Source organism: Mastomys coucha, unplaced genomic scaffold (assembly GCF_008632895.1).
Source record: "Mastomys coucha isolate ucsf_1 unplaced genomic scaffold, UCSF_Mcou_1 pScaffold1, whole genome shotgun sequence".
NCBI lineage: Eukaryota > Metazoa > Chordata > Mammalia > Rodentia > Muridae > Mastomys > Mastomys coucha.
In genome coordinates, this window is record NW_022196891.1 from 26,996,635 (window position 1) to 27,022,482 (window position 25,848).

At 39.8% G+C, this 25,848-nt stretch overlaps 1 protein-coding gene across 1 annotated transcript in view; it reads right to left on the reverse strand.

Annotated features, from left to right (window-relative positions):
• The window catches only part of LOC116070092 (zona pellucida sperm-binding protein 3 receptor-like), a 39,691-nt gene that overhangs the window by 2,769 nt on the left and 11,074 nt on the right, over positions 1-25,848 (reverse strand). Inside the window, exons 5-11 of the mRNA XM_031341275.1 lie at positions 22,776-22,875; positions 14,002-14,087; positions 13,648-13,842; positions 11,556-11,738; positions 5,903-6,100; positions 3,455-3,655; positions 2,908-2,994 (exon numbers count right to left, since the gene is read on the reverse strand). Coding sequence (XP_031197135.1) covers positions 2,908-2,994; positions 3,455-3,655; positions 5,903-6,100; positions 11,556-11,738; positions 13,648-13,842; positions 14,002-14,087; positions 22,776-22,875 — 1,050 coding nt within the window. The remainder of the gene's footprint in view (positions 1-2,907; positions 2,995-3,454; positions 3,656-5,902; positions 6,101-11,555; positions 11,739-13,647; positions 13,843-14,001; positions 14,088-22,775; positions 22,876-25,848) is intronic.

The following is a 25,848-nucleotide window of genomic DNA, read 5'->3' on the forward strand; positions in this document are numbered from 1 at the left end:
AAACGAAAAAGAACTCATTCTGTACAAACAGCTACAAAGGCTTACTTGGTCCAACTGAAAAATACTAAGTCCAGAGCCTCATCTGACACTCAAGGAATGGCGTGACCCGTGGCCAATCCCCCCATCTCTGAGCCTGGGAAATCAGTTTCTCTACTTCAAACATGGTGCATTAGGACAGGCAGAGTGAAGACATTCTCAACCAGAAGAGAGAAACAGGTATGAAGACGGAGACGTGAAACCAGAGGAACATTCAACTTCAGCAGGGGAAAATGCATTGAATCTTTTTCCCCTAATTACGTTCAAAAGAAATGTTTTCGCTATGGTATTTGTGTACCGTCTGATCATCCTCCATTTCTGTCGCCCTATCCCATTTGTACTCTCCACCCCTACCTCTTCCATTTTCATGTCACATATTCTATGATCCTTCCTTCCTCTGCTCTGAAAGTCCATTTTCTCTTTTTACTGGGCACCTTACCAGTTTCCTGACTGCACAGTGCATGTGTTTCTCTGAGCCTGTTATCTCACAGCAATCTTTTCCCAGTTCTAGCATATTTTTTTTTTTTTTTTGCCTATGAATTTCATCTTTCTTCGTGGCCAAATAGAGTTTCTTTGTGTCTATGCAACCATGTTTTCACTATCTGTTCATCTGCTGATGGTCACCTGGGCTGATCCTGTTTCTCTGTGAATCAACAAATGTAGGTGTGCAAGTATCTCTGTGTAAGATATAGACTCCTTAGAATATATGGCTGGAAGCAGTATGGCTGGGTCATATATTAGGTTTTTTTTTTTTATGTTTTAAGAATATCTACACTGCTCTGGTGTTTGCACTAGTTTATACTCACACTAGTAGTGAGCAAGGTTTCTTCTTTCTCTGCAGCCTCACAAGCTTCTGCTTTTATGCTTTCCTGATGACGGGCGAGATGAAATCTCAAAATATTTTCATTAGTATTTCCCTGATGGTTAAGGATGTTGAACAGTTTTTTAAATATAAGTTAGACATCGTATTTCTTCTTTTAAGAGCAATCTTTTCTGCTGCATCCCCAAAGTGTGCGGGATGAGGTCTGTTGTCCGAGGACAACCCATCATCTTTTAAGTGTGCTGCACTAGAATGGAGTCCCCGCTCCGTGGGACAATATTGGGGCCGGGATGATGAGAATTTCAGATTTCTCTGCCCAAGGCTGAGTCTACAGGTTTCTGTGGCACTGTTCTCTGCTTGGTGGATTCAGACGGGCTGTGTTTAGCCTTTGTCAAGCCCCCTCCACCATTTCCGTGGTCCTACAGCCCAATTCTTCTTCTTCCATAAAGATTGGAAAGGGGGAATTTGCACACCGGCAATCTCCCAGTGTCAGATTCTCCTATACCCTTTACAGTGTGCATCTGCCATCTCCTGTGGCTGTGAGTTTTGTCATCTGGCTTGGGTTTACTGTAGCACAGATTGTCTGCAGCTCTACAGCTCTCCTCGTAGCAGACAGTAGCAGATACGTTGTGTCTCTCAGGACACCTCCCTGGTGGAACTCCTCTCCATGGATTCTATTGAGCATGAGCTAGCTAGCTTCTCTGTGAAAAACCCAGTGTAGGCTTTATTCCTGTTTTCTCTTCTTTCTATATTGGTGGTTTCTTATCTTGACTTTCTTTTACTTAATCATGCGTGTGTGTGTGACAGAGAGAGAGAGAGAGGGAGCTGTGTAAATAGAAAGGGAGTCAAGAGAGGGAAAGAATAGTTCTTAAGATAGGAGTAAAGAGAAAATAATATATTTGTGACATGAAACCAGAGCACAATGGGAACACTCTCAGTGGAATGAATAGAAAAGTAGGCAGCGGGGAGAGAAGGGGAGTAGGGGAGAGGAAGAAATTAGAACAAAGAATAATGATACAAATGTATTAAAGTTCCATAATGAAACTCATTGGTTTGCATGTTAACCTTAAAATTTAATGAAAACAGGAAAATACAAATACATACATATATACATACAACACATACACACACACACACACACACACACAGACACCAGAATGGAGATGCTACCTCCCATGATGCTGGTCAGTAGTATCTCTGTGTAACTATGTAATTAATAAGGACAACACATAGAGCTAGTATGGTTATGCTCTTCAGAATTAATCCCACCAAACCATTTGCACTGTATTTGCATAATGCATACTTTTCTGCGTGTATCTTTAGATTAGTAGACTAGATGTCCTGCAAGGCCAGAGGCAGAACAGTCCAGTCAGTAGACACTGAAGCCAAGCACTGATCTTGAAGCTGCTGCTTTCATCAATTTTTTTTCTAGGCTTCTTCACCTTATGGGGAAGCTTGGATGAGGGGAAATGCTACCATATTGTATGGCAACAGGCTGTGGGCATGATAGAGAGTCAAAACGTCTGGTAAATACTGGTCAGGAAATAGTGTATCTGGAGTCCAAGATAACCACTGAAGTATCTCATGAGTTCCGCCCAGCGGGTTACACCGAGTCGGCAATCATGAGACGTGAAGAAATTCTCATAATGAATAATGGCTAGAGATACCACATCTGTCAGAAAATCCATGCTTATGAGAGTGCTGACTGAAGGAAATATAGACTGAGCGGTAGTGAAATAATGCTAATCACATAAATTACAACCCTCAGAGCAGAGGTAAGTTACTTCTTTAACTCTGATGGCTACTATTTTTTCCCCATGAATACTTCTCATTTCTCATGATGATCCCAATTAACCACTAGATACCAAGTTATCTGCTTAAACTTTGCTTTTATATTAACCCCAAATCAACCACTTGACCCCAAGTTATCATCTTTAACGCCGCCTTTCTATTAACTCAAAATATGGCCCACAATAGACTCTGTCATGTTGAAGGAATCATTCATAATAAGATATTAACATTGCTCTATGATAATATTTTCAGTGTCTTACCATTACCAAGTAGATATGTTTTGTTCATCTCGTTGATTTCTGATATGTTTGGTAAGGTGAGAGCAAGATGGGTTGGCAGGCCTAAGTCTGAACAAGAAAATGAAAAAGCTGATGTCAGTCACTAGGACCCAAGTCTTTCTTCCCATCCAAAACAAAGTCACCCATTGTTTCATTAATTATATAAGCCATCCTTCTCCCCTGTATGTACAAATACAAAGACTTATGGGATAGTCTTTTACTTTACTAAAAATTTGACCATAGTGTTAGCAGATGCAGAAACATTTACAAAATGAGATACTGAAGGATCTTATTCAGTGTGCTATGTCCCCTGGCAAAAGCTTTTGCAGGCCCTCTTGTCGGTACAACTGGGTCTACAACTCTATCAATAGCTTCGATGGTGCCAAGGTATCTGTGAACTTCTGTCTAGTAAGCATGGGACGAACAATTCCAAACTCACTTCTTTTTAAAAGATTACTCTCCATAGAACTGCATAGGACCCCTTGGGATATTTGGAGAAGGACATGACAAGTTCCCTTAGCATTCTTACCTTCCTGACATGATGGTATTACAGGGTCCCACCTCCCATCCGCCTGACATGAACTCCTTCCATCCATAGACATAGGGTAAGAACCTTCATTACAAATGTAGAAGACATAGTCTCCATAGGCATAGATGCATGTGCCAGTGAAATCTCTCCTTTCACTTACAATTTTGATTTTCTCCATATTTGGTGTTGGGCAGCATATCCCTGGGAGATTAAAAGAGACGCACACTTATGCGCCTATGGGAAAGACACCGTTGGCCAAAGTTTTCACTCTGCCTTATGACAGACATTAATAATTAAACTTGTGGAAACAGGATAGAATATTACTTTCAGAGAAGAGGAAGAATTATCCAGTAGGCACAAAGCTTCAGTTTGAATAAATTCTAGAAATGTTCAATGCACAACAATATGGAAATACAGTTAACGGTTACAATGCTACACACTGATCAATAAAGTATATTTAACTTGTAGTGTTGATAAACACGATTTGGAAGAAAAAAACTGAGAAAAAGCTTTACCAAGATGGCATAAGAAGTCTTTATTTGATCGGATGAATTGTTTATTATTTTTCTATGTCTGTGATAAGATACCATGGCCAAGTCAACTTATAAAAGAAAGAGTTTGACTGGACTCGTGGTTTTAGAGGGTTAGAGTCTATGATGGCAGAGTGAGGGCTTGGTTGTTGAAGCAGCAGGTGAGAGCTAATACTTCAGTTTATAAGCAGGAGGCAGAGAGCACCCTGGGAATCGCATCTTTCGAAGCCTCAGAGCCTTCCCCCAGTGATGCAGCTCCTCCAACAAACACATGCCTTCTAGTTGTTCCTAAACAGTTCCACTAACTGGGGACCAAGTGTTCAGATGTATGTGCTTTTCTATAATTTAAAGTTCGGAATTTGTATTTCGAGGTTGCCATGAATGTGTGGGGGTAAGACCCAGAAGAAGGTTATAGGTTAAAATTAATATGCTTGGGTTCCGGTGAGAAAGCTCAGGGGTTAAAGGCTCTTGATGCACAAGCCTAGTGATCTAAATTGAATCTCTGGAACCCAGGGGAGTTGATTTTTCCCTTCCACCTTTAGATGGGTTCCAGGATTTCAGTACAGATCACCAAGTTTGTGCAGCAAGAACACACACACCAAAGGGCTGAGAAACAGAAAAAAAAGAAAGAATAAAAGCAGTCAGGAAAAAAAATCCTTTGAAATAATCATCAGTGTAAATAATATTAAACTTTAAGATGAAAATAAAACAAAATGGAATGAAATATATTGTGATTAAAGAAAATGATTGTCCATCTAGACTTGTATATGCATAGAACATATCCCCAAATATTAAGGTGAATACACAGCAGGAGAGATACAACGGACACACTAGCATCAATATATTCTCACTAAAGGAGACTATAGTATCCTTTGGGGAAACATGATAACTAGTATAAATCTAAAGACTCAAAAGAGATTCAATGGCAATTATCTATCATTTAAGCTAGTTTGATCTCTTACAGTGAGAACAGTAGCAGTATTATCACAATGATAATACTTACATGACAGACTTTCATAGAATTGAAATGTGCAAAAAAATGCATTTAAATCGAGTGGAGGTAAATTAGGATTCTAGGTCTTTCTGTTGCCTTAAAAGAGGTAAAGGCATTAACTTGTGTTACATTAAAAACACATACTATAATTTTTATTGCACACTAGATTAAATAAAAGGTAAGTGTGTGTGTATGTGTGTGTGTGTGTGTGTAGTTAAGAGACAAGGGGAGAGACACATAGAGAGCAAAGTAAAGAAATTACTAATTCGAAAGAAGTCAAGATTGCAGTATAAAAAGGCAGAAAACATAATATACTATTTGATGGTACATAATTACATGTCATAATTTCAAGGGCATTACTAATGACATTAGTTACACATCAACCTGCTTTTAAAATATTTTTAAAATAGAACAGAACGCTTAAAAGTAAGTCAAACAACACAAGACAAACTTAAATAAGCTGTGAGCTATATTGACATGAGAATATAATTTAAAGACAAAATAACTACAGCAATAAGGGGTCATTTCATAATAATAAAAGGCTAAATGCACAGGTAAAACATATCATTTCATATTAATGCCATCTTAAGATACAAAAAAGGGAAAGAAGATGTTTTAAAAACTAAAAGATAAAAAAATAAACCTGCCATCAAATAAATCTCCTTTGGTGGAAACTGATATATAGATTTAAATTCTAACATCACAATCACAGAATTAGAACTAATCAGCTAATATGCAACACTTAAACAACAATCACAAAATGACGCCTACTTTCAAACGTGCACTGAGTATTTACAAAAATTACCCATATCCGATGTAATGAAATGGGCACCGAGAAATCTCAATAATTGCACTCAATACATTCGATGGATAATCCAAAAGACGCATGCGATCAACAGCGTCCTCACATTCAAGGTCACTTACTTTTGCACCCACTGGAAGATGACCAGGTCAGATTTTCCTGACAAGTCACAGTCTGGGGGTCGTTAGGACTTGCTTGATAGCCAGGCTTGCACTGGTATCGCAATTTGGTCCCAATTTCAAATACTTCAAAATTTCTTAATGGAAATGTACTTCCCTCCCAGGAAGCAAAGGAAATGTCTGGTATATTGATACAACCATCTGGCCATGAAAAACAACATGAAGAAATATGTTATTGAAATTGGCATAGGAGCCCCAAGTATGACATTTAAAATGACTGTCGCCGTGCTGCTTAGCAAGAGTAACTTGTGGTGGCCTGCACACGTCTGTGTTTCAGAAGTCACTTCCTGGGTGTCCCTTTTAAACATAGTGGCTTTATTCACAAGAGTTGTCTCCAGAGTATTAAACGTAACCTGCGACTAAAGGGTTAACAGCGTTTCCTGCCTTTCTTGGTAGCAGGATAATCCATGAACCAAAACTGTCCCTTACAGCTCTGACTGTTAATGGAATTCGAGTATAACTCTCTCTTCCTAGGCTGCCAAATTATATTTTTAATAGGTCATGCTATTAAAAAGCAAAATAAAGCAAAACCAGGACATGGGAAGACATGTTGGCAGGAAGTAAGAATAGCAAAATGAATACAGAGAAGACATTTTGCTAAGCTGACAGCTAAGACAGTTAAGCCTTAGCAAGCTGTAGAGAGCCCAGGTTGCCAAAATGAGTCAGTGATGAGGTAGGTTTGATAATTAAAGGTTATTGTGAATTGCTTATTGTAACTGAGGAGCACTAATTTAGAAGACCTGATTCAATCAAGATTACTACTTGGGCCGGGCAGTGGTGGCTCACACCTTTAATCCCAGCACTTGGGAGGCAGAGGCAGGTGGATTTCTGAGTTTGAGGCCAACCTGGTCTACAGAGTGAGTTCCAGGACAGCCAGGGCTACACAGAGAAATTCTGTCTCGAAAAACAAACAAACAAAAAGATTACTACTTGGGATGTTGTCAAAATTGAGATCTCTTGGAAATGGCCCCGGCTTTGTGTCTGAGCTATATTTAAATGCCACACAGAGGTTATTGACTTTTAAAGAGTTGGACCGTGCTTCATAATATTTGTGTGTTTTTGTATGTCTTCTCATGTGGATAGCTTTTGGCCTTACAATAAGCAGGACATCTTATTTACAAAATTATTCATTTAAATAACTGCTTACCAAAACTTCTATCTTATTTGGGTCAACCAATTAGATTAGGTCTCTTCTAAGTTTAACTCCAAATACTCATTTCCTTCATTGGTAACTTCTTTAGGACATATTGAGTTCTGGATTACTCTAATTTTAAAACTTTACATATAAGATGTTATTTAAAACGAAGAAGACAAAAAAAAAAAATCACACCAGGTCTTAATGACTAATAGATTGATACGATCCAGGAATGTCTTCCTCAATGGTTCTGGTAAGTCATTTCTCTTCCTGGAGACATCCCTGGTTTCTCAGCCTCATTCATACCTAGGCCTCAGGGAAGTTCCCAGCCATGTAGAATGTGAGATAATAGTGCCACACACCAAACAATGTGGTATCACTAATAAGAGGGCATATTGTGCTGAAGCTCCAACAAATCATAACTGTGTAGTTAAATTGTCTGTGACAGACATCTATAAGAGTTACAGTGGTACAGATCCAAAGCCAAAGTTACCATAGGAGAGATATTTTAACCTTGACTACTCATCAATCTACTACCTTCTTCCATGTGTGACAATATTCTTGTGGCTAAGGCTTACTAAAATTAACCTTAGACGTCTCTGTGACAAGCCCAATTATATTAAAGCCTATCTTTACCCTCTGCTGTCTTCCCTAACCTACCTTAAAATATCAACAGTAACCACCTTTCACAGTGTCTGTTCTGTCACTAACTCTTCTGTTTCCCTCACCCAGTCCTATCAACTTCAGCTCAAAAATGGATTTCAAAACTCTACATAGACCTCTAGACTTGGTGTCCTTACATCTGTCCTGCCCTCTCTAGTCTGTCTGTTCACTCATTCGCCCAGACGACTGTTTGACACCCTGTACAAACTTAATGGGCTATGTCTTCCTTATTCTTAATTCTGGATACCAGCCTCTGCCTCAGAGCCCACTACCTAACTCCTGCTCTCCCTCTCCCCCTCCCTTCCTCTCCCTCCCTTCCTCTCCCTCCCTTCCTCTCCCTCCCTTCCTCTCCCTCCCTTCCCCCTTCAACTCCCTCCCTTCCTCTCCATCCCTCCTTTCATCTATCATCTATCTATCTATCCATCTATCCATCTATCTATCTCTATCTATCTATCTATCTATCTATCTATCTATCTATCTATCTATCTATATCTATGTATCTGTTTATCTATTGGTCCTGTGTTTCTAATCAGTTTGTGAACATCAGAGACTCAAAGCCAATATCCATTTTTCTTTATGTCTCCTCTGATTTCTTTACCTACAAATTCATTCTTTTATCTTTTTTCTTTTTTTAAAAAAAACTAAACAAAAAGGTTGGAAATGTCACATTAAGGCCTGCTCCTGTAAGAGACTGGTCACTCTAAAAGGTCTGATCCCACAACCTGAGAGATCAGCCCTGCCCTTCATCCATGGTAGCTTTCTCTCCTCAGGATAAAGAGTTAAAAGACACTGCTCTGCTATGATTTTATAACTCCTAATTTTTGGTACTAATCAGTCTCTGGCTCCTCCACACTCTTCATCATACAGAGTACCAGACTAATTCACATTGTGTGAAACTTCTCACCAGACCTCTAGAACTTATAAAAGACCTGCCTATGCTTCCCTGTACCATCCCTTTCATAGCAGCTATCTATCTATCTATCTATCTATCTATCTATCTATCTATCTATCTATCTATCTATCCATCTATCTATCCATCTATCCATCTATCTATCTATCATGATCTGTTTATCACTGATCAATCTGCTTATCTATTACCTATCAATCATCCACCCATCAAGTTTATATATCATCTATAATATGTCTGTCTGTCTGTCTATCTATCTATCTATCTATCTATCTACCTATCTCTTACCTAAATTTCCTGTCCTTAAAGGCCCTGTTATACTGTCTTTAATTGATTACACTGTCCCATTCTAATCTTCTCTCCCCTAAAGGTCCTTTCTCTTAATAAAGCTAGTTTCTGCCGTACAATCATGTGTCAAGTCCACAGCTCAACAGATCCCTTATTCCACACCAACTAAAGAGCTGAGAAATCAATCCTACAGTATCCAAAGCAGGTACCAGAGGTTTCCCAACTTTGCTGGAAGCTGACTATAGGATGTAACCACTAACATGACTTATACCCTTCTGTTTCCATAAAAAATTCATGAAGCTGTTGCTTTGTTGGAACACTCCGTTTGAGGAAACTTTAATCTCTGTTCTTAGGCCATGGTTACTCATAGTCAGCCCCAGAATAAACCATCTTCTGTGTTCCTTTGAGATGAGAGCTATTTCTTTTATTAACACCTTCTATCATGTGGATCCTGGGGATCAGCCTCCAGTATTCATGCTCAGAGGCAAGCACACATACTCATTGAGCATGCTGATCCATATATTGGAAGATTTTTTTAGGGGGGGTTACATAATTTTTACTATTATTATTAATCATTCCATTTGTTAACATATCAAATGATATCTTCCTCCCCAGATACCCCTCCACAAACCCCCATCCCATCTGCCCTTTCCCTTCTCCCATTTGCTCCTAGGAGGGTGCTCCTCCACCCACCCGCCCACTCTTGCCTCATCACTCTAGCATCAAACCTCCACAGGCCCAAGGGCCTCCCCTCCCATTGATGTCAGACAAGGTCATCTTTGATATACATGTATTTGGAGCTATGGGTCCCCCACTTTTCACTCTTTTGTTGGTGGTCTGGTCCTTGAGAGCACTGGGTGGTCTGGCCAGCCAACATTGTTCTTCCCATGGGGTTGCAATCTTCCTCTGCTCTGCCAGCTCCTCCACCAGGTCCCTGAGCTCGGTTTGATGATTTGCTGCGAGCATCCACATCTGCATTGGGCAGGTGCTGACAGAACCTCCCAGGAAATAGCCACACCAGGTTCCTGTCAGCAAGTGCCTCTTGGCAACAACAACAGTGTCAGAATACATAAGTGGCCCCAAAACTTCTACTAGAGAACTCCTAAACCTGATAAACAACTTCAGCAAAGTGGCTAGATATAAAATTAACTCTAACAAATCAGTAACCTTTCTCTACTCAAAGGATAAATGGTCTGAGAAAGAAGTTAGGGAAATGACACCCTTTACAATGGTCATAAATAATATACAATATCTTGGTGTGACTCTAACCAAGCAAATGAAAGATCTGTTTGACAAGAGCTTCAAGTCTCTGAAGAAGGAAATTGAAGAAGATCTCAGAAGATGGAAAGATCTCCCATGCTCATGGATGGGCAGGATTAATATAGTAAAAATGGCCACCTTGCTGAAAGCAATCTACAGATTCAAAGTAATCTCCATCAAAATTCCAACTCAGTTCTTCACAGAGCAACTCTCAAATTCATTCAGAACAACAAAAAACCCAGGATAGCAAAAACTATTCTCAACAATAAAGGTACTTCTGGGGGAATCACCATCCCTGACATCCAGTTGCACTATAGAACAGTGGTGATAATTGGTATAGAGACAGGCAGGTAGGTCAACGGAATGAAATTGAAGACCCAGAAATGAACCCACACAGTAATGGTCACTTGATCTTTGACAAAGAAGCTAAAACCATCCAGTGGAAAAAGACAGCATTTTCAACAAATGGTGCTGGTTCAACTGGTGGTCAACATGTAGAAGAATGCAAATCCATCCATTCTTATCTCCTTGTACAAAGCTCAAGTCCAAGTGGATCAAGGACCTCCACATCAAACCAGATACACTGAATCTAATAGAAGAGAAAGAGGGGAAGAGCCTGGAACACATTGGCACAGGGGAAAATTTCCAGAACAGAACACCAGTGTCTCGTGCTCTGGTGAAAGATCTGTATGACAAGATCAACAATCAACAAACGGGACCTCATAAAATTGAAAAGCTTCTATAAGTCAAAGGACACTGTCAATAGGACAAAACAGCAACCTACAGATTGGGAAAAGGTCTTTACCAACCCTACATCCAATAAAAAGCTAATATTCAAAATACTGGAAGATTTTTTATAGTAAATATATAATCCATACTACCAACAGAATCTTGGGATGAAATAGTTCAAATAATAGTAAGAGATTGCTGATAAAAATATCTTCCTTCTAGCAAAAATGTTGACAACAAATAAAATAGAAATTTAACTTTTGTGATTACTGTATTAAAGTGAGTTTGAGGAGACAGGGAGAGGGCTCAGTAGGTAAAGGTAGTTGCCAGTCACCTTGAAAAACTAAGTCCCATCTCCTAGGCCCATACACAGCAGAAGAAAACACGCTCCAGGAAGTTGTTCTCTAACCTCCACCTGTGCATAGTGGGGGAGGGTGTGTGTGTGTGTGTGTGTGTGTGTGTGTGTGTGTGTGTGTGAGAGAGAGAGAGACACACACACATACAGAATGAAAGCATGAAGTTTAAAGTAGCCTTGCTCCCATAAACATAGTCCACCTCCATTCTGGATAATCGTAGAGGATAAATCCTGCAGCTCTGTCGTAGTCCATACTCACTGGGTTCACAAGTGGGGACAGGAGGAAACCACTCGCTGTTAGCCTCGCAGTGGATCACACTGCTGCCTCTGAGGATAAAACCCTTCTTGCATCCGATCTCAAGAGCGTCTCTGTAAGTATAGAACTGTTGAAATCCAGGGACCAAGTCTCCCTTCGGAATCTGTGGCCGGTGGCAGATGATTTCTAAAGAAGCACAGGAAAGGCATCTTGGTAGTCAAGAGGTGGCAAGGGCTTTGTTACAGTTCCAGGATCAGAGGCTGACCCAGTTCTCACCTTAAAAAGGAATTAAAGACAGTTTCTCTCTGGAACCCAGTGTGAGCGCATGTGCCCTGGGAACGCAGATTCAGGTTCCCCCAAAGACCATACTCCATGGTGGTAGTGGTTATAGGAAATTTTATTATTGGCAGAACTAAGAAAATCATAACTTAAAGTGTTTACCAAATGTATTGGTGGAGGCCCGGGGAGATGGGCTAAAGTGGGACACTTATGCTACAGCTTTTAGATTCTTGATTGTTGACTCGATGAAAGCTAGCACTTTGCTAAAACTGTTAAGGATGCTAGTCACAAGGATGCTAGGTCAGACACAGGGGAGGGCAATGGATGACTTCCAAAGGACTAAAGATAGCCCAAGATTATGGGGCTCTGGCGTATAACATTTTAACCCAGTTCATAATATAAGTTTGTGTCAGGTATGTGCAAGGAAAACATTTAAAAATGACAGTCTCTAGGCACCTCGAAAAAGTGAGACCTCATCATGCTAGTCATTGTGATAAAGTTGACTTTCTCAGTTAAAAGACATAAAACAAAAAACAAAAATCCAAGCCTATCAACATTTTAATTTTGAAGCCCTAACGCCATGTATCCGAATCCTTCCAATATTGTAGTCTAATCTCCAGATTGGTTTTGGTTGTACATCAACAGCCTTTAGTGATGACATGGTGGTTACGGAATGAGAGAGCATCAGAGACCTGCTCCTCACAGATGAGAACAAACTCCATCCTATGTTCTAGTCCCACCCATCCAGATCTTGCAATGCCTGTTGACCATTCCTCCTTATTCCTCTTCATACCACTGCAGAAATACAGCTGAAGCCCCTTCACTTTGGATGATGGTCACAGATGTCCCACATCAAACTGTCCCTTCAGTGTCTCACTGTACCTTCTGAGTGTGTGTTATAGAGAGATGTACTGGCATAGCACACCACCACTTTGAACTTTGCACCCATGGTCGCCATGGCAACTAGAGCAAACAATACAGTGGGAGTCGTTGATAGAACGATTGTCATGCTCAAATAGAGGGTCATGAGACTGTCAGTGGAGATGCCAGCAGTGGTTCCTGGGTTTCCTCTCCGCTGCACGTTGCCTTGGAAATATTGGAGTGTATAGGAAGCGAAGGACTCATTGAAAACAGTATTGCTGATTCAGCTTCCATGAGGAACTAAAAATTGTACTGCATGAGTCAGCTTCCATGGGGTAGTCATGCAGAATAGGGAGAAACTTCTGGAATCACTAGGGCTCTATAAGTAACTCCTCACTGGTGCTTAGCACTTGGTAGCATGCCTGATAAGCTCATGGGTCTCACCAAGGTAGATGATAGTGAATTCACCTTTTGTTCTGTCAGCTGGTGCCCATCGGGGATGAGTAGACATTTGTTTGTATAACTCTATTACACACCAGGCCCTTCCTCATCTGACTCTTGCCAAGACTGACAATACTTCCAGCCTCAGCTTCTGTCTGCTCTCCTTTTGCAGTCTTCCACTGTGTTTGATGGTGGACACTTTTGCCAGAGAGGTAAAAAAATGTTGCCTCCCATACAAATGTGAGCTTTCGTGAGAAGTTTTCCAAGGCAACAATGCAGTGAGAAAGATCTTACAGAAAGCTTTTCCTATAAAATGGCAGGACTGTAATGTGGATTATTATCACATAGTCTATACCATTCCAATAACTGTAGCATGATGGCTGAGCAAATGAACTACTTTATTATTGCAACCATTAGTTCCTATTTAACTACTGTCACTACCCCCAGTGGCCTGCACCTTATTCCTGTAAATAAACGAGAACAATGCAAAGCAGACTTCACCCCTGGGACTTACTTTCACAGGTAGGAGGTCTTGGTTTCCAGACACCTATTGTTTTGTTCACCACGGTGCAGACAATGGACTCATTGCCAAGGAGTGTGAAGGTGGGATCACAACTGTAGATGACGATGGAGCCAAATGTGTACAGGTCCTCATCTCTACCACTGTGCTTCCCATTGATGATGGCTGGAGGGGGCTCGCACGTGGCAACTTAGATGAGTAAAGGTAGAGAAAGGAGTAATCAGGAAGGGTAGCATGGTAAAGCTAAATTCTGTCAAATAGAGGGGGTCCGAGAGGTAAGAGATCCACAAAGAGTATAGAATACAGACTAAGTGTCATTTGATCATGTTAGAAGGAATCTTTACTTACTTACACATTCTGGGAGAGAGTCACTCCAGTCAACTCCTTTACCTTGGACCTCACATCGACTAGTTGTTGAGCCAATCAGAAGAAAGCTGAAAGACAGGTCAAGAGTTTATCTGGGATCTTACTGTAGCTTACACTAACAGCAATTGAACACAGATTCTGAATGAATATCATTCTACTCATCATTTCAAAATATAACAATGGATGTTCAAGTGACCACTAATTACCATTAGAACCAACTTGAAGTTCAACTTTATCGTATCAACCAGGAGCTCATTTTCTCATCCTAAAACTTCTTTCTTTCATTTGTAACAATTTAGTAAGCTTTCTAAGTGTTATATAAGGCAAGCAACAAAAGAATGTCTATAATTCTGATGATTTCATTGTTTTTAAACTCAGTGCAACTTACTAGAATCTTAGAAACAATGTAACTCTTTTCTCAAAAAACGAATACTTTAAAAATCTCCCATATATTAGAACTTACTTGGTCCTCAAATCAGAGTTTGATATGCATGTGCACATAGTTCTCATTCCTCCATGGTTTCATTATACAGCAGTGAAAAAGCAGGAGCACAATCACCAAGAAACCATGCACAAGAAATTCAAAACTCCCTTTATCTGTCTTGTAGCTTCTGTTTTGTTCTTTCTTCCATTTTCTTCCTTCCTTCCTTCTTTCCTTCATTATTTATTTACTGCTGTGCTGAAACTGAAAAATCAGGGCCTAACACATGCAAAAGCAGTGATGCATCAGGGAGCCACTTGACAACCCCATCATAATCATCCTTTTATTGATTAAAGCATAAAGATAATTGTAGCTAATAGAAAAAAAATCTTTCTCTCCTACCATGACTGCAAGAGCCCAAAGTTCAGGCAACTCAGGCACCCACTTATCTATGCTGTGGCTAGCAGTGTCTCTTCCCAGAATGCTAACAAAGGACCATAAAGAAAAAAAAAAAAACTTTTGGTTGAGAAAATGGAATCTCTATAGCCTGGGGAGAGACCAACCCTTCCAAATGAGACAGACGGGGCCAGCACCTGGCCAAACAGACTTGAGGGCTCATCTTAAGTGGTGCTAAAGAGCTGCGCAGGATAATTAGCCGTCTAGAGATATACTGCTTTTTCTTCCAAGAATTGCCACTTCTTGCACAGCCTTTTATAGAGCACAACCATGCAAGTTTGTAAACCTGCCCACTTGTCTGAATTACTCAGTAAGGGATAACTTGCCTTTCAATCTGTGCTTTAAGCATGCTTTCATTGACGTTTTTGGGCATCCCTAATATTTTGGACTTGCGTATTCTTTCTCTAAAGCTCCTCTCTACTCAACAAGTGGCTATTTGTCTTTGGTGCGTCTGATCTCCATTCAGTCTGAAACAGCATCTTTTCTATCCTCCTCCTCTGAGCTTTGGTGATACAATATAGCTTGTTTGCCTTTGTGTGTTTCCCCCTTAAACTGTAATAAAACTGTCTTTGAGCTTCTAGTTGAGTCCATTCTTAAATTTTTTTTTTTTTTGGTTTTTCGAGACAGGGTTTCTCTGTGTAGCCCTGGCTCTCCTGGAACTCACTCTGTAGACCAGGCTGGCCTCGAACTTAGAAATCCGCCTTCCTCTGCCTCCCAAGTGCTGGGATTAAAGGCGTGCGCCACCACCGCCCGGCCATTCTTAAATTCTTTTAAGAGGAAATTAAATTCCCCAAAAAGCAATCCTAATTTCTCCTGTATCCTCTGGGAAATGGAACTCCACACGAGTTTAGTCATTTGATTCAAACCTGAAACATAAAACAATTAAGACCAGGCTGGCGAGATGGCTCAGCGGGTAAGAGGACTGACTGCTCTTCCGAAGGTCCTGAGTTCGGATCCCAGCAACCACATGGTGGCTCACAACCACCCGTAATGAGATCGGACCTCTTCTGGCGCGTCTGAAGACAGCTGCAGTAAATTACACCGGAGCAAGTGGGACTGGAGCCAGTGGGGCCCAAGTGAGCTGGCCGGAGCGAGTGGGGCCGGCAGAGGTCCTGAGATCAACAGCAGCCACACACGATAGCTCACGGCCATCTGTACAGCTACAGTGTACTCATACACATAAAATAAAAATAAATCTTTAAAAAAAAAAAAAAACAAGAAAGATCCTTCTGCCAAGGTGGTTCCATCACAATCATTATTGTTGTTGCTGCTTAAAATCCTGACTCTGCCACTGCAAAGAGGAAACCCTTAGCAGATCACCCTCTACTGTCCTGGGTTCCATCCTTCATCCCTGTCCAGATGACACCACGCTGTCTCAACTTCAGAGAACTCTGCAACTGCTCAGGTTGACCCTCCGGGAGGAGAGACAGGGCAGTTGTCTATGTGAGGCAAGGGTAGATGCTCAGAGACCTTGATGCTTTCTTTAAGAGCACCCTGGCTCTTACCAGGGATCCTATACACCTGTTTTGTGCAGAGCAGAACACGGCAAGTGCCATGGAGGAGGTAGGAGTGGGGAAATCTTTTGCAAGCAGTGATCCATTCTCGGGATGGTCTGGGCTGTGAGCAGAGGCCTTTGTCCTCTTCAATCTGCCCCCTTGATAGAAACATAGTGTTTGTGATTTTCTTGTGTGAGTTGAGCCATCAGAAGCAGTTGCAGGCCATCACATGCATGCTCAGGCTATTGCCCATCTGAAAGGCATACATGTTCAGGAGTTTGCCTAAGGAGCCTTCTATCTTCCTGTAGGATCACATGCCCCAGATGCTCATGCAGTTGTCCATGAAGACAGCAGTGCTCAAGCTGAAGGCTGGGCTCCTGAGAGTGTTTATATGTCCTGCCTCTAGAATCTTAGTAGTTCTCTTATTATATCGATTTGTTTAATAACAAGTTACAAATCAGTATATAATGGATGGATGGTTCCCCAGAGTTTAAGTACTTTGCTTATAATATACGATCAAGATATATCACTAATATAAACTGTTTTTTTTATTTGATTGGAATTTTCTGGTTTTAAAGCTTGGCATGCCATTATAAACCATTTACTTTATACTTATTATCATATCATGTTTGCTCTTGACAAGTCCTACACCTTCTACAACATTTCAATGTTCATTTACCCTGAATATCAGTGAAAAGTCGGTGAGTAAAACGTTATCCATCAGAATGGAGAAATGATATGAAAGAAAAGTATACGATAACCAAATGATTTTATTTTGAGAATGAAAGGAAGGTTTAAATGCAGAAAAGACAATTCTGTATCAGATTATTATAAATTGAATGGATGTGCCTGCCCCTCATATTCACATGGCACAGCCAATTATTTGTATATCTGCATAAGGAAATAATCATGATCTATGAGGATAAAGGCTTAAACCAAGAGGACTAAAATCTATAATAAAAAGCCAGGCCAGTAAACATCTTAAAAAATTATTAGCAATCAGAGAAATACAAATTAAAACTACATTGAGAGACAGGCAGTGATGATGCATGCTGTTGAGGTTTTTGTTTGTTTGTTTGTTTTTGCTATGTATTGTAGTGTCAAATGCTGGCCCCCAAGGTATGGTTGCAATACCCCATTCAACTTAGAAGAAAATGATGAGCATCAAAAACCTCTTATGGAATAGTTTCAACTGTGGCAAGCTAGCCAAATGGCAAATAAAATGCCCTAACCTCATCTGTAGACAAAAGAAATGCTGTCCAGGAAAAAAAAAAAAAAAAAGACAAATGGGCACAGTGAAGTCGATTGCCAAGCTCTGCCAAGATGAGACAAGCATGTCCTCCATAATTTCTGCTTCACATAAGGTCTGTCAGATATTCTGGACCAGAAGGCTGAAGAGAGATACTTCAACGTTATAGAAACTATTGCGGACTGCCCAGACAGTCAGCAGTCTTTGTTTTTCTGTAATTTTTGGGAGCTTCATCCCTGTGCTTTCTGTATGATCAGGTAATATTCATTCCTTCTCAGGCCTCTGATGGTATTGAAGACTAAATAGTCCTAGTCTTACTAGAAGCTGATTTAAGATGTTCTAGGTCTAAATGATAGGATAGAAAATGATTTAGATACAAAACTCTGAACTCACCAAGATAGGATAGATGATAGGATACTTTATCCAAGTTGCCAAATATAAATGGACTGGATATTATAATATAACTCTTACCCAATAATTTTCCTAATAATTCCTACTATATGTTGTATATTATTATAAGAGAAAGAGCCTTTTTATTTAGGCAAAAAAAAAAGGGGGAATTGTTGAGGTTTGGTCTGTTGCTATGTATTGAAATGCTAAATACTGGCTCTCAAGACTTAGTTGCCCCCAGGAATGAAGAAATCCTTATGTATACCAGTGTCTATAGAGCCTTGCCCCTTAATTTAAAGTTATTGGTTGAATAAAGATGCCTACAGCCTATACCCGGGCAGAAGAGAGATAGGCAGATTTTCAGTTCCCAGGCTTGGGGTCTGAGAACAGGACCAGAAGAGGGAAGAGAGCAGATAGTATCATGCCTGCCTGCCTACTGTCATACTCTCTGCCATGATGGACATGGACTCATCATCTGAAACTGTAAGCCCCCAATAAATGCTTCTTTAAGTTGTCTTGGTCATGGTGTCTTATTACAGCAATAAAAAGGTAACCAAGTATAATATAATCCTCATTTTAAAAAACAAACCACTATTCATCACAGAAACAAAGCAACCCTAGACAGTGCTAGAGACGTCACAATAACTGACATCAGAGCTACAGTGACAAAGCCAGACTGAAGCACAGGCATAAAAACCTATGCAGCCTCAGCTACTCAATGTCTGACAGAGTTAAAAAGAAAAAGAAAAAAGAAAAACAAACAAGCCAACCATGCATTGGGATAAAGACAGGATCTTTAATAATAGCACTAGAGAAATTGAGTCCTCATTTGCAGAAGAACAAACTAGACCTTACTCACACTGTGTGAAATTCAAGAATTGGAAGACCTACAAATTTTAAACTTCCAGGACATACAGGTTAAAGACACTTCCAGATATGAGAATACAGAGAGCTTCTGCAAAATGCCTCTAATGGTACAGAAAACAATCCCATGAATTGACAAATGGGATTCCATGATGCTAAAAACCTTCTGTACAAGCAAAAATGAGCAAGCCTAAGAGGTAGAATAATCCTGGGCAATTGTATATCCAATAGGGGATTTACATTAATACATGGGCAAGTGAACTAGTCTTTGAAGGATGAAGTACAAATAACAAATAGCTATTAAAAACAATATTCAGCATCCTTAGCCATCAGAGAAATACAGATTCAAACTACACTACGATTCCATCTCATCCCAGTCAGAGTGCCTATTGCTAAGAAAACCAACAAATAACAACAAGGAAGTAGGGAAATAGGAATTCAGACTCTCCTGGAGAGAGAGAATGCCAACTAGTTCAAGGGCTATGGAAGAGTAGCCCAAGGAAAGAAGTTTCTCAAAAATTAAAAATAGGGCCATTCCGTGACCCAGTTATTCTCTCTGGATACGCATCTGAAGAACTCCAAGTCAGCACTAGAGAAACACTGTGCAGCCGATCTCTTTTCTACACTATTAGAATAGCCAGGGCATGGAATCGGTTTAGATCCCCAACAACAAATGAGTGAATAAAGATAGCATGGTGTATGTGTACAAACGGTGTGGTTTTATTTGGATGAAAGGATTGAATTATTCTCATTTGCAGGAGACTAGATTGAAATGAAGAGCATTATGTTAAGTTATATAAGCTAGCCTGAGAATCACAAATATCCCAGAATAGACACACACACACACACATACACACACACACACACACACACACACACACACACACACACACACACTTGGAGAGATCATTGCTTAGGAGTATAAGGATGATGAGTAGGAAATGGGCATGAAAATCAGAATTATGAAAATAAAGATAAAATAAAAAGCAAGCAACTCAGTGTGTGTATATTTAAACAGACTAAAATTGTTAAATAAAAAGCTTCAAAGTAGACACAAATATATTTGAAAGTTAAGATGTCATTTTAAAATGCTTTATGATATATTAATAGAATAAATGTTGACTTTTTGAAAACATTTTATTACATTTTATTTATTTTGGGGGGGAGGTCATGCAACACCAAGTTCTTTCCTTCTAATATGTTGGGCCTGGAGACATATTAGAGAAAGATATAGGTCAAATACACATGAAAACATCATAATGAAATCCATGACTTTGGGGGAGGAGGACTCAATAAAACCAACTTCTTCAAAAATTATCATCATAAACTTAAATATATAATACAATCCTATAAGACGTTTAGAACAAGCAAGAAACACCTAGGGAGAGCCACAAGTACACTTTTGGACCCAGAAGGTGGTGGGACAGAGCTCTGTTCTGCAGCCCGGGGCAGGGTGACAGCTTCCTGAAGTACATGGTAAATTTTGTCCATGTAGCGCCAGAAGTACTCCTGGTTTCCCTGTATGGCTTAAGAGAAGCCATATGGTGGCTTGTTCCTTAGGACCTTCTGGAAAGTAGGTCTGTGGGGAGAATTCGTAGTTGACACCAAAACCGTATGTGTGTGTGTGTGTGTGTGTGTGTGTGTGTGTATTTCTTTGATGAACTGGATCTCACCAAACTTAAAATCCTGCTCTTTGTAAGATTATATATATATATATATATATATATATATATATATGTATATATATATATATATGGATGAGGATGAAAAAAGTCAGTGTGGAAGAAAACTTTGCATTGTACATATTCAGTGATGGACTAGAATCTATACTATGCAAAGAATTCTAAACATAAAAGGAAAGCACCAAATAATTGCCTTATGAAGAGATTTAGTGAAATATTCACACAGGAGATAAAGGAAAGCAGGTTCAAGATCACTACCTCTTACATAAAGCCAGGTTTAAAGACCCATGTCATGCAGCATTGCAACACCATGACAAATAGATACCCAAGGACCACTAAATGTTGGTGTGGATAATCAAGGTGGCCCATTCCTTTTCAGGTAGAAAGGTAAAATGGCACGCTCACTTTAGAAAGTGGGCAAGTTCTTTTAAAAGTTAAATATTAAATGGTTAACCTAGTAATTATAGTCAAGAGATATAATACCCAAGTTCAACACCCCTCCCACAAATCGATGCATAAGTAGTTACAAAGCTTTCTTCGTTGGAGATGAGGGGAGCAATTGGCGTGTACACCAAGGGTCAAATAGTGAAGCACATTGTAGACTGTAAAATAATGCCTCAGCAGTAAGACAGGAAAAATTATAGACGCGCATTACTTTATAGGATGTCCAAGAAGAATTCTACATAGTAGAAGAAATCTCAAAATATTACACACAATGTGATTCCATGTATAGAACATTCTTGAAATTATAAAATTGTAGATATAGAGCGTCAGAAGATGACAGAAGTCAGGAAGGGGCAAAAGAAGGGTGAGTGCTGAAGACAAAGGGTTAAAAATTATGGTGGTGACCCAGAATCATAAAATTGTTTTCGCTGCTACTCCGTGACTGTAATTTTTGCTACTGTTATGAATCATAATGTAAATATGTTTTCCAGTGGTCTTAGGCGACCCTTGTGAGAAGCTGACTCAACTCCCGAAGGAGTTGTGCTTCACAGGTTGAGAACTACTGGTGCAGAACAACCATCCCACTCCTGGAGAAGTAAACTTTAGAAATATTTACATGTCATCCACATTTAGATAACAAGAAATCAGAGAATTGTATGTTATAGCATGAGATTAGGAATATACAGAAGTTTGTTCTCAGGAATCATTGAATAAATAGTGATAAGTTCTGGTGTAGTTTGAAAAACTTCATCTACTGTAGTAGGCTTATGGAATATCCCTCAGAGGCTCAGGTGTTGAAGGTGTGGTCCCAAGCTGGTAGAGCTACTAAAGGAGGTGGAAAATTTAGAATCTGAGCCTAATGGAAGTATGTAGGTCTGTGATGCCATGCCCTTGAAGGGTAGATTAAAATCTAGCTCCTTTTCACTCTTTTTGCATCCAAGATACCACAGGGTGCACAGTTTTGCTCCACATTGTTAGCACACAATATGGTTATGGTTCCTAGATACTCTAAACTGAAGCCTTGAAAGTCATGGGCCAAAATAAATCTTTCCTCCTTATATATTGTTAACCATGGGTATTTTGTCACAACACTGGGAAACAAATGCAACACTCCCACACACAATACAGACTTCAAATGAGCAGACAGTGAAGCAGGAGGATCAAGGATCTGGGGTGTATATTCATCTTCAAGATATGCTCTTTAACAAAAATCCTGCTTTGCCCAGTTCTGGAGACTGGAAGCTTCAGTCCTGGGGTATCTGAGTGGTTGAACACTGCTTGTAGAATGATGTAGAGGAAATAAACACTTCTTTGGAGTGGGGTTTGGTGAATGAACCTACATCCAAAAGGCCTCATCTCCAAATACACTACACATGAAGATATAGCTTTAGGTAACAAAAAATCCATTGAGCTCAAAACAACTCAATTGAGAGGAAAACAAACAAAAAAAAAATCAAAGTTCAAAACAATGTGTAAAGTCAGATAACCATGTATAAAAGTGGTAAGATATTAGTAGAAGTATTTGTCTCAGTTATGTTTACATAATAAATGCTGAAAAGACATTAATAAACTAGCCAAAGTCATTTCTTGTCAGAACACAGAAGAATGGATAAATGGGACTGAGTAGAAGCAATAACTTTTCAAGTTGTGTAAACTGATACACAGTTTTATTCTTTAAAGCACGAATGTGGTAACTCCTTATAAAACTGATTAGGAGAAAATCACCCTTTCCAACTTGCCTTGTTCTCACTTACCCCTTTGAGCAGCTGAACTCTATGGTTGAGCCTACCAAAAGGTCAGACAGAATTTCTACTTTCCCATTGACCAACTCCCCTGGGTTTTTGCATCGTTTCTCTGGAAGAAAATTAAACTGATGATTAGTGGTTTGATTTTTGGGTTTTTTTTTGTTTGTTTGTTTTTGTTTTTGTTGTTTGTTTTTGTTTTTCAAGACAGGGTTTCTCTGTGTAGCCCTGGCTGTCCTGGAACTCACTCTGTAGACCAGGCTGGCCTCGAACTCAGAAATGTGCCTGCCTCTGCCTCCCAAGTGCTGGGATTAAAGGCATGCACCACCACTGCAGGGGATTAGTGGTTTGAAATAGGAGATATAAAATTAAGGGAGGGAGACACTTAATTTTGGAAATCAGGGTTGGATTTTCCCAAAGAACTAGAAATAGGCTGACCAAATGACTCAGCCATGCCACTTCTAGGCATACATCCAAAGCATTTCCTATCTAACTACAGAAACACTTGCACAAATGCCATCAACTGCCACTCTATTCACAGTAGCAAGGAAACAGAATCAACATAGATGTCCATCAACTGATGAGAAGATAATGAGAGTGTGGTACATGTACATAAAGAAATATTACTCAGCTGTAGGGGGAAATGAAGTCATGACATTCTTCGTTCGATGAATGGAACTGAGAATTTTTATACTGAGTGAAATCACTTGGACCTCCCAAAGACAAACAATGCATGTCTTCTCTCAGTTGTGGGTGCTAGATTCAAATCTTTTACTATGTCTGTTTTGTCTGAAGTACATGTAGAAGCCAGGAAACTAGAAACAGGCCACTGGGGGTGCATTTAGGAAGGGTAGTAGTAGAAGATAGGTAAAAGAAAGGGGGGGTAATAGGAATGGAAAGGTTCAAGTCTGGAGTTAGTGATGGGAGCAGGGAAGGGGAGGAGTTTAGCTAAAGTGACATGTGCATGAAGAAGGTGAACCTATGATCTTCAAGTCAAGTAAAAATATAATTAATTAAAAGAAATAGTAAAACATGTGATAAGCAAGAATAAGTATACTGGAAGCTAAAGGTTTAAGTGGGGATGGTGACAAGTGGGTAGGGTAAGGAGGGATGTAGAATCGCTAACCAATAGCTAAGGATGTATGGAGGACCCTTACAGCATCCCACTAGTTTGTGAGTATAATTTTTAAAGTCATGTGAACAGAATTACCCCAAACAGATGGACAATGCTGCTCCCAGAACACTTTGGTTATTACGTCAACATCTCAGTTCCAAGCTCAGAGAGTTGTTGGTCAGAGCCACACCAAGCAAAGTAGGCTATTAGCATTGCTCTTGGTTACCCATAACCATAGTTGATTAGAACTTATTGCTAAAGACACCACACACATTGGCTACAGGATATAAAACAAATCAATCTCAAACAAACAAGGAAACCTGCTGCTGCCTAGCTTTCCTGGTGCCAGATGTTCTCTATAGGCTACTGAGAAAGAAAAGAGAACAGTGGTCTTACCCAGTACTGAACTCTGCATGCTGTAGTACTGGGCTGTGAGGCAAGGCTTGGCCACTGGTATAGTAATAGCATGACTGGTATGGTGTAATCTTTATAAAGTAGATCTGAGGCCTGTTCCCCAGGAGAGAATTCATTCCAGGTACTCTAAACCTGGTCAAAAGTCTATGGCTAGGGAGGTCATAGGCCCTAGGGTAGAACCTACTATTGTTTTTTTTTTTTGGGTCATGTTGTCAAGCTGCTTTCTAAATATTCCTGTTTGTTACCCATAAACCTGAGCTATTCCCAAACTTGGTCATAGGAGTTCCTTAATGCAGAAGATAGTGGTCAATCCAGAGATTCATAACTGTTCAAAGTGTTGAGAATAGTGAGTGTGTGTGTGCTCAGTGATGGATGGACCATTTATATTAACCCAGACCCAGACCTGTCAAGACTTAGGAAATAAAGGGAAGAAAAAAATGTCAGAACTGGCGGACAGGGACGATGGCTCTGGACACGACAGCTGTTGCACACATGAACTCATAACAGCTATGGCTACCTTCATGAGATTAAGACAATTAAAAATTCCAGTATAGAGCTGGAGAGGAGCTCTTTATTCTCTGTCTTAGCTGAGGCTGTTGACGGCTACTGAAAAAGGGAAAATCATTTTCCCTTGGGTGGTGTCCACTGGTAAATTCTCATGCCCCAGTCCATGGTCCCAAACACATGCACACACAGATAGCAGTACCTGAACTCCATGGGTTACAGAAAATGAAAAGATGACAAGTTAAGAGAGAGCTGTGAGCCAGGTGGCGGCGGCGGTGCACGCCTTTAATCCCAGTACTTCGGAGGCAGAGACAGGCAGATTTCTGAGTTCGAGGCCAGCCTGGTATACAGAGTGAGTTCCAGCACAGCCAAGGCTACACAGAGAAACCCTATCTCGGAGAGACAGAGAGAGAGAGAGAGAGAGAGAGAGAGAGAGAGAACCAGGCAGATGTGACTAAGATATTGTGTATGTACAAAATTTAAAGAATAAAAGACCACTTAATTTCAACTCCTGCTTCCAGATAGCTCTGTTGGTGCATTCAAATTCTTGGTTTTTTTTTTTTTCCTGACTCATTGAATTGTTACTTTGAGGAAGAAATAAATAAATGCATTATCAATTTTTGTGAAATACTTTAAAAAATTTTTTAAAAAGCCTGTACTCAGTTTCATTTAGTTGATTAAACCACTAATATAATATGGAACATAACACACTGATGAACTATATACCTGAATATATACTCTTAAAAATGTTTATACTTGGTCATAGACAGAAGAAAGTTGTAAATAAATATTTGTTTTATTAATTTCTGTAAGTGTATGTGTGTGTGTGTTTGTACATGTGTGTGCACAGTGCATACAACAATGCATGTGGAAGCTGAATGAAGACATCTGAGTCCTAGGAGCTAGAGTTACAGACATTAGCTGAACATCTATACTGGTTCTGGGATTCAATTCTGGTATTTTCAACTGCTGAGCCATCTCTCCAGCCCCAGGCAATATTAATTTTTAATACAAATTTATTCAAACATTTTCTTTAGATTTGAGTAATTCATT